The following is a 10,470-nucleotide window of genomic DNA, read 5'->3' as shown; positions in this document are numbered from 1 at the left end:
CAGAAGAAAAGAACTTGCCATGACATAGCACAGACACCCCACTTTAACAGTTCACAAGACGATTACTCATTAAAGTATCATGCTAGCAAATGCTTCCATCCTACCAAAATACTTGGCAGAGTGCTGCAGATTCCAAACAGGAATCTCCTCCTTCCTCCGCAGCTGCCCATCAGTTCCCACCTCCTGGAAGGGTGGACAGAGGGAAAGTATCTAGGATGTCATGAGGACTGCAAAAAGGAAGCTTTAGAAACCATCACCACCCCTTGCACGGGGATGCAGAAACACACACCTCTGCAGAACTCCCTTCCTCACCTCATTCTTCTCAAACTCCCCACGTACCTCCCTGTGCTGGAAGCATAGGCAACTTCCCCTCCTCCCTGCCAAGAGGGTCCAGGAGCAGAAAAGCAGCATATCAGACATGCAGAATGGAGACCCAGCTTCACCTTTTCTTCCTCTTCCCTGTCAATCCCAGACCCATGCAAAAGCTGATCACTGAATACCAGTCACACCACCACAGGCGCATGTGCACTGGGCTGGGACCAGAGCCAAGGAGGGTAAGCAGTATAAGCGTCAGACTAGGGCTATAGGTGCTATAATACAGTGGTCCAATCAACTTAGTATTGTGTACTTTTATGATTTTGCTATGACTGATTTCAGATTGTCTACCTTCAACCTGGTGTTTGATGGCCTTGAAGAAATGCAGGTGAATTTGAATGTGCATGAGTCATCTGTTGCTAAAATATTTCATAATCAGATTTTGTTCTTATGTCAGGGAGATTGTGCCATTTACATGAGTTAGTGAAAGAAAAGCCTAGGTAGGAAGAAATAAAATGGTGTTCCCTACTCAGTAGTAACATGCATCTCTTCAGCTTGTCTGGATTCCATCCCTACTGCTATAAGAGGTAAAGTGATTCATATTAGCCTGCAATATGCTAAGCAAAATCCAATGACTCCTTCAAACATATTAAGGCAGCAGTGGACTACTACATTAGACACCTTGGTTTTCTGTCTAGAAAGATCTTTGGAGTATTTTGAACTTTTTAAAGAAGTATATTTTTAAACAATTCGTCCTATTTTCTACTTTGGAACCAAAGTAAGGAGGGGTAACTGACAGTGTAATTCAAATCACTATTTGTATTTTACCTCTTAAGCAAATCCATCTTCTCTCTACTTCAGCAATGCTTAATGAACTACACTGCTCTGGTTTCCAGGTTTGGGGTTTTTTTATCCTTCTAAAATTAAACTATTGGTCAAACATCCACTGTCTCAGACAGCAGAGGCAGCATAAACTCCCACCCTTTCTGTCCACCTTCACACGCATTTCCCTGTCAAAGTTTACTGCCTATGGAGTAGTAAGTTACATGTTAGACCATACTTGAACAAGGTAGGTATAGAGGAGCGAGTGTTTAAGCATACATATACCTATATAAATACAAGGCTGTGAACTTCAGTAAAGGCTGACATTCTCAAAACTGCTTTGCCAGAAAAGCACTCATCTACTTATCAAAGTGACCATACAGATCCATGATCAAATACCTGGTTTGCCACATTGCCTGTGTCTGCTTTAACAGTGCACCTTGCTCCAAGAAATAGTCTAGAATTCAGCAGAGCCATAAGGCTCACAGAAGAGGGGCCCAAAACACCCCAGGATTTCTCACTAAGGTATTACAGAGAATGAGGGAGGACAAAATCACCAGGAACAGTAATCCTATCTTATTCCTGGAACGTGGAAAAAAATATTCAAAAAGGACTCAAAGTCTAAGGTTGAAGAACTACTCATCACTGAAACACACAATATAAGGAGTCAGAAGCAAGCTATTTGTTGGATCATAATGCTTTGCTGTTATAAATGTAATACACAATGTATGTTGAGCTTACAGAACATAGAAATAGCTTTCAAGAGATACAAAAGGAGGAATTTAGCTCTGTATGAAGAAGTTCTCAACTGTGAAAGACATTTTCATATATGTAAAGTTTTCTACATTTCTCTTTTGCAACTTTCAAAAAAGAAAAGGGACAGAATTCTTGGTGAAACTGTTTACTTACATTGAAGGCGTTAATTGCATTTTTATCATAATACTTCTTTTTTTCGTACTTATCCCTGATGAAAAATTCCACAGCTCTGCAAGTAGCTTGTTTAAGGAAAAATATGCATTCAGATAAATAGCAACATTAACCTAAAAAGCTGACAGGTTATTAAAATTAAAGAATTGCACCAGATTCTTGCTCCATCTCATTTTGTAGTTTTAAAACAACAGAACAAACTGTTCTACACAGTACAGTCGCTATTGCAGTGTCCAAAAGGAGCTGCTTTTTACTACCGAGAATTAATCAGTCTAATCTCTCAGTAAACAATATGAGAAAGATATACTCAAAATAACACAGTATTCCTGCAAATACTTGAACAAAGGTACTTGCATGCGGTAAATAATTAAAGTATAGTTTACCACCATAACTTGGGAAAAAACGCGCTCTCTTCTGATAAGAGGTGAAATGTATATACCTGGTCTCTGATTTGCACAAATTATATCATTAATCAAGAGCTGATCATAAACAGTTCTCTGAGATCAATAAGTTCTCCATTAAAGTCTCCTACTATAGCAAGGGAAAGGGAAAAAAACCTAAAACATCAGTGAAAAACAATATTGAAGCACAGGTGGAAATAGCAGCAAACAGATTGATGTAGAAGACCAGAACTGACAACTCACTAGCTCAACCATAAACGGACAAGTAGTTGTTTTCCTCAGTTATTCTCTCAGCTTCACAAAGGAACTCATCCAAAGCAGTGTGAATACTTTACCTTTAGTAAAGCTGATTCTCTGGTAGAATAAATTTTAACTAATTCATTCATCAATGTGATTATCCATTCAAAAATTCAAATTGCCACTGTGGAAGTTCATAGCGATTTTTCTCTCAATGGATGGAAAGATACCTTAGCTCCAAGTAACAGCTCTTAAGATTAACACTAAACTCAGAGCTCTCAGTTCCTTCATTCTGTGCATCAAATTATATCGTCAACAACCACATTTAGTTTCAAATTGTATGCAAGAGTCACCTGAAGACACTGCTTCAAAAAAGCTGTAAAAACAAAAGCATTCTTTCATATCTCTTTCCAAATATATCTACATTCTAAAGGGCACCTTGAGCACAGACAACTATCTTAGTACTAATATTGCATTATTCTTTACACACACCAAAGGACTGTCATTTTGCCAAAAAATCAATGTATATTATCAAATTACAGAATAATGGAACTTGTGCAATATGGAACTCCCACAACTTTCCAAATTTAGCTAAGACTAAACAGGACTCTCTCAGTTTATTTTCAACTTGCAGTACAAATTAGTGCATTATATAATCTCAGTGGGAGGAGACAGAGAAAGGGAGTTAAGTTTTCTTCCATGTTTTGGGGCTGTTACTGGATAACTGTATTAAATTGTAACTAATTAAGAAGTAAACAGAAAAGATGAAAAACTTGTTATAAAATACCTTTAAACAACCTATTTGTTCTTCAAATAAAGTCTTAACTGATTTGCAAAAATTCACATTTTCAGATGGACATTTATTTTGTCAAGTGTTCTATTACGTTTTGGCTGCTTCAATTTGGGTGTTAGATATTTTAGTTCTTTTTGCATAAATATTTCCCTATTTTTAGCAGTTTCACAGAATGTACACTTCATGTTTCAGACAATCAGAAAGTTCCAATTCAAAAGTTATTAACACAGAATCGTAAGTATTTACATTTCATAGGGTTTAATTTTTCAGGATGCTATTACATTAGGGTATTAAGTTGTGTATTTTGAAAAATATGCACTTTAGTTGTTATCCCACTTCAATATGTGTGAACTTTTCGGACCACGCCTACGTTTCTTTAGATCAGTAAACTTCAGCGTTCTTGTTAACAAAATAATTTAAAGCAACCTCAACAGAGGTTTTAAGTGGTGAGTAAAATGAAGAGACCAAAAAAAATTATTTAATCTACCCTCAGAAAAAAAAAGAAAACAATTTTCAAACACAAAGCTAAAGCTGACATACAAAAAACCACCACAATGATACCTATAAGACACAATGCTGGTTTTGTAGTGATACAAAGAGGAAAAGCAAAAAAGCCCATAACACAACAGCTTGTCATGAATGTCAAGTGGGTAAGTAAATGCCAAAGTTATGGAGGAACTGACAAATAAAATAGAAAAAGCTGGCATCTTCTCTCCTGGCACTCTATTTTTAATAAAGAGAACACATGCAATAAAACATATTCAGTTGACCAGGTCCACTACTTAGAAACTGACAACTGTTCAAAAGGCTACAGAGTTACTTCAAGGTATACAGTGTCAACAAAATTATTTTTTTGAAAGTCTAAAATGAGACTTTAGGCCTGATCTGACAAGAGAAGCTTAAAGTAAAGCATGATTGCTTCTCCTGTAATAGCACCAGGGAATCCAAGTTATCTGCAGTAAAAACAAAATATACATCTTCAAGACCCACTTTTGAGTAAGCTTTAGTCAAAGTATTTCAGACTCATGGTTGAAATAAAGTTCTAGAATATTATGGCTGGAATACTGCAGTGCTATCTGGTTCCAGTGACTTTTTTCTCATGTGTATGTATGTTTCATTTAAAACCTACTGGAATATGAAGAAACATTATCTGTTTTGCTCAAGTGAATTTTATTATTAATCTAACCCTTCCAAAAAAAAAAAAAAAAAAAAAAGTCTGCACATAGCATATGGAGCATAGTACCCAATAAACAGAAGAACTAAAATCACTTTTTGATATAGAAGGAAAAAACTCAGATCCAGTTATGACTAAGTCCACTTATCAGCCTCTGTTGCCTGTATCATCATCAGGCTAAGAGAGCTAAGGAAGAATTCAGCTCACTTAACAGTAGGTGTTCAGGGTCTCATTATAGTGAAAAAGTTCCAGTAAGATCAGGTGAAGCAAATCCTACCTGTGGAGAAACACCACTAAATCAGGAGATAATACAAATCTAAATTAATGCCATTACACATTATCCTAATGATTCAAAAAAGGTATTTTTTGAGGAAAGCTATTTATTGGCAGTAGGAAATTTTTCTTTCAACCCTCCCCTTCCAGGTATATGGTGATGACCACACACCAACACAAGTAAGTGGTGGCTGTCAGAGAGGTTTGGTTTATTTTGATATTTCCATCCTAGTCATCTGTCCTCGCACACTTCATAGAATGCATACACTTCAACTCAAAAAAAATGACAGAATAATTAATCTAGAGGAAGAGATCCATACTTCACTTGAGTAAGACCCAATGGCTTATTTTACTTTACCATTCAGCTCATTATTTCCTGTTCAAATGCTTTGAACTTCAGCTGGCAGTTATTCGAGATAAAGACAAAATATTCAAGAGCTCTCCAGTATCACTCTAACTTCCTACATATAGGGAATTTATCAAGTCATCTCTTCTGAAAGCAAAAATAAATGGGGCTTGCCAGATCTCATTACAAAGTAGATTTGCTATAACTGAAGCAATTTAAACCTTTTCTGAACCATTCCCAACTTCTACTGTCATTTCTTATACAACAATATCAATGAAATAAATAAGGTGAGCTGCCAAACACAGCAGTTCCTTGAAGCAGTCATAACATCTAAATTGCATTAGAAGTCATTTCAATGTGAAAGCTAAAACAAAAAGGATACTGATCTGTTTGAGGTCTTCGGAAGTTCTCTGGCAGATTAGCTTCATAGAGTAGCCTTGCTTTAGTATTTCCCATTTCCTGCATGCACTAAGGAGAAGCGGTAGAAAACAGTTAGAGTGCGTCCTTCAATACTTTAAATCCTGGAACAGTCAGAATGCTGTTGGTGTGCTTAAATGACACTGCAGGTTTTTAACTTGGAGACCTCTATTGCCACACGTGTTGGGAGATGCTCCCGGGGCACGGGAGGGCTGCCTGCCAAGACTTGCTGGACAAAAGCTGACAACACGGGTGCTGTTTACAGCGTAAACCAACCCACCCAGGGAAAGATAAGATTTCATCTCTCAGGATGGCTCTTCAGACCAGGAGAAACAGGAGTAAGAAAACTTGTTTGGCAGTAGAAATAGGCTTCAGTCTGGAACATACCTAGAGAACTCAGTACTTGGTATATCTAACGAATGTTATGAAGAATCAGACAAATGTGCGAATGCAGTATACCGCACTGTCCCCTACTGCAAAGGAAGAGGCTTACAACATATTTTCTACAGATACAACAAAGCAGCAGCTTTCAGAGTCTCCATAGCAAGGTACAATACATCTAAAATAATACAGAAAAGAACTTAAATTCATTACAGTAGAAATATAACACATTAAGAACTACTTCAATTGTAAAACATTTAAGTTGGGGCATCATGAAAAACTCAAATAATTTCAAAAGGACTCCTGGCATTTCCTCCAAATTGAAAATGTAGTTTAAGATATCTTACCTGTATTTGCTCTGGTGTCCACTGGTCCAAGTTGACAGACTTGACCCTTGATATATGGACCCCAAGATTTCGATGTATTCCAGCACATCTGATGCAAATAAAAACACCGGTGTTCCAAGAGGCCCATCTTGGACCTAAGGAGAATGGAGAAAAAAATCAGTTATTTTTAAAATTCCATATACTGTGAAGATTTTCTTTGGCATAGTTCTATACTGACAACAGGAATAAATTAGTCTGAATAACGACTCACAGCTGTTTCTCTAGGATAACTAGTTACTTCTAACAATCTCCATTGTTAGCAATTTTATTTACTGCTTACTACTTTTAAGTAATGTCACACAGCATTTGAGTTAGCCAGAATAACCTAGGAAGTAATATATTGTGTCCACATCCCCCCCCCCCAAAAAATGCAAACAAACTTTAGAAGGTTAGCTTTCTAATAAAAACAAGATTTTGCTTACATCTTAATTAACCCTTACAGCTATGCATCAGATGCAAGCATCAGCAGAAATCAGTAGCTGTTGTTCATTTTTCTCCAATTAAATGCTGCCTAAGACATGCATCTGTAGCTAATTTGAAATTAGGTGCACGGCAATCTTATTCTAATGCAGCAAATCCTTTAATACCTCATACAGCACGGACCTTACAACAGTAGCATGCAAACTCTCAGGGAATGATTATACAGAGATTTGCAAAACCAACTGATGAAAATATCCATGACTAGGAATGGTGGAAAACCAAATACATTCAGTACTCTTGATTTTTAAACTACAGTAAGAGTTGCCATTCATAGCCCAATGAATTTTCCTGCAGAATCTGGTTAATTTATGAACCTTACTATTGCTTCCCAGCAGTGTTGGTATGTTGAGACAGACCTAAAGTCCACTGGCCTGAACTCCCACAGTGACACCTGGGATGTTTGACTTGAAGTTAATATAGAGTCTCAAATTAAACATGCTTACTTATATCATATTTTTCCAGCTCTGTACAACATCACTGCTTTAAAGTACATCTAGTTCTGAGCTCTAAGGAGTTCACATATTAAATAATTAATGATCAAAAGCAAAAAGGCGCATTGAAGAGCTGGAAAATGATTATTATTTTCCACCTTTGTATGACAGATGCGCACCTAGATCACTCATGCAACTGCAGCAGTTTGTGTTTCAATTTAATGTACTGCACATACAGTTTCCTGGGGCCTAGAAAATAATTTTATGCCTCCCTCTCCTAATTTTTAGCTTATGACTGTGTTGGGTTGACCCCAGCCAAACTCCCACAATGCTGCTCACCCACGTTCCTCTCCTGCAGGACAGGGAGAAAACAGGAGAGAAATGAGAAGACTTGCAGATCAAGATAACAGTTATAATAAGGGAAGCCAAAACTACACATAAACAAAGAAAAAAAAAGTACAAAAAGGATTTCTTCACTGCTTCCCATCAGCTGGCAGGTGTTCATCCACTTCCTGGAGAGCTGGGCCTCAGAACACACAACACTTGCTTTGCAAGACACCGCCATAAGAATGTCCCTTCTTCCTCTTCCTTTCCTTGAGCATTTATTGCTGAATACAACATCATACGGTATGGAATGATCAGAGTCAGCAGCTGTCCCAGCTGTGTGTCCTCCCAATTTCCTGCTCACCCACCCCTAGCCTACCCATCTATGGGGTGTAGAACAGTACAAAGAAAAGACCTGATAATGTCCACAAACTGTCAGCGTGTTCACCAATAGCCAAAACAGGGAAGCAGGAGAAATCCTTTTGGCTAGACTCCGTTCTTTTGAACTGCTATTCAAAAATCCCAAGACATATTCCCAGCTCCCCCAGATTTGTCGCAAGAAGTCTTCCTCTTCCTAGTGGAAATACTGGCTCTACTTTGGGTAGCCACCTTGCCTCTAATTTGTCTTGTTCAAGATCTCAAGAAGTCAGACCATCTGACATCCATTGTTTGACCTTTAAGACTAAAATGATAAAGATGACTGGCTGCTTTCAAAGTGCATGCTACCATCATAAAATTAGATTTCAGGGGTCAAGAGATCTAACAGTTATTCATTAAAACTAATACATTATTTCCCACATGGAACTTACACGTTAAAACTTCTACTTGTCAGGTATGAACAGAATGAACAGTTGTTTGCAATGTGTGTCTAAAATAGTCCAACAAGCAACCTGTTGACCTGCTTCCCCTCCCCCCAAATAAAACAAAATGCTCACCCTGTTCTTACAGACTGTGTAGATCTATAGTACAGGAAGATTCCACTTACTACTTTAAGTTTTAGTGCTCCAGGATAGAGTTTTGCAGGCCATTTGCTACAAGACCTTTATCAAGTTTCAGCTAAAACAGCACACCAGAAGACCCTTAATCAAAACACCTCCTTAGCCACTCCATTGTTGACAAAGTCTCTCAGCTTCTACAATGCAGCCATGATGGTTCAGAAACTAAAAGGTAAGGCAAGGTCTTGCGTGCCCAATAGCTCCTCCAGTTTTTCTCCCAAACTATAACTCACAGCCGTACCTTCTCAAGAGGGAAACCAGTTTTGGCCGGGTTACTATAGGGACAGGAAGTATTTATCTGTAGTATCCATATGCTGTCCACATTTTTATCCTGCAGAGTGTTCACACAGCCACTATCAACTTTTTACCACAACAGAGTTTGTACAACTACACATCACAAGTTTCCTGTTCTTCAGGTTGTTCTCAGCTACAACATCGCAGCTAGGCAGGTTCTCCATTAATGACACAAGACTGGAATGAGGGCTTGACATGACTGAAGTCTGTCTTCATAAATGAAGAGGGAGATCATTAACTTTGTAGTTTAATATTTTAACTTAAAATATTGTTAACAGAAAGAAAGATCATAACACTACTTACAAATTAGGTGGTTTTCTCCTGGAAAAGAACAGTTTCGTATTTTCCCAGAAGCTCGGATTGCATTAATTTGTACTTATTTCTGAAATAACTTAGGGTAATCACATCTATACTTAAGCAATACGGTAACAAACCTGAGGCCAGACAAAAATGTTCACAAGCAATCTCTGAATTTATTTCAGATTAATGACAATATGCAATATTAAACATTTCAAATGAAAAATGTTTTAGTTCACGCAAATCAATTACAGCCACAGTTAAGCAGAAGGCAAAAGCAGTTACAAAATAATATTTTCTGTGTAGGCATCAAACCAGCTGTGCTTGACTTAATCAAACAGTCAATTAAAGCTTAGTCTTAAACCTTCCTGTGTGAGAAATGTTTAACAGTAATTTGGACTGATTCAACAAACAATTTACAGTTATCTCAATTCTGTATGAAGTCAGGATCCTTATTTCTGTACACAGGAAATACTTTGCACTTAATAGAAGAATTTGCAGATTTCTTTTAATTGGGTCATTAAAGATACATCTGTTTTTCCTCAGCAAAATTTGCAAAAGCAACCTAATTTATTTGCTGCATATATTTTGCTAGCCAAATAAGAAAACAGACTTTTGGCTTCAGAAATGAAGACTGGATGTTAAGAATCTTGCTGACTGCTATTTTATGCTACTTAAAACACTTTTACACGTCAGTAGTGTTATCTTACCTATCAAGAAGTGCATTATACAGTGCAACTCCAATCAGCCAATATTAACATGAAATACTGTTTGATGTGCTTTAATACAATCATAGTTTTATTATTTTGAAAGCCATTTGAATACAAGCTTTTTACTAGAACAGCTTCACTTCACTTCAGCAGCTTGCTGCACCACTATCAGTGCACCACACCAATATTAAAATACATGTCAAGTGATTTCTCCAGTCATTTAAGATACGGATAACTGCTTAAACATAACTTTAGTAAAAGATGAAAGAGGCCAAAAATAATTCAAGGAAAAAAGCTGTAAGACTTGTGACCAATGTTTAAACTATGCTATATAGTACAATAGTATGAAGTCCCTGAAACATTGGATGAACCATGGAATAAACTTCAGCAACTTCCAAAGACAAATCGCTGCTTCCAAGATGAAAATCTAATTTATCTTTTTTTTCTTCAATCTAAATTTTTCTCTT

General features: G+C 37.2%; 1 protein-coding gene across 2 annotated transcripts in view; it reads right to left on the bottom strand.

Annotated features, from left to right (window-relative positions):
* Positions 1–10,470, bottom strand: part of SMAP1 (small ArfGAP 1) — a 94,071-nt gene that overhangs the window by 59,998 nt on the left and 23,603 nt on the right. For both annotated transcript variants that reach the window (XM_065056240.1, XM_065056242.1), the window contains exons 2-4: positions 6,434–6,567; positions 5,671–5,756; positions 2,047–2,122 (exon numbers count right to left, since the gene is read on the bottom strand). In XM_065056240.1, the coding sequence (XP_064912312.1) occupies positions 2,047–2,122; positions 5,671–5,756; positions 6,434–6,567 (296 nt within the window). The remainder of the gene's footprint in view (positions 1–2,046; positions 2,123–5,670; positions 5,757–6,433; positions 6,568–10,470) is intronic.

This window comes from Columba livia, chromosome 3 (genome assembly GCF_036013475.1).
Source record: "Columba livia isolate bColLiv1 breed racing homer chromosome 3, bColLiv1.pat.W.v2, whole genome shotgun sequence".
Lineage (NCBI taxonomy): Eukaryota > Metazoa > Chordata > Aves > Columbiformes > Columbidae > Columba > Columba livia.
The sequence above is the reverse complement of the archived record's forward strand: the minus strand, read 5'-3'. Positions and strand labels throughout refer to the sequence as shown.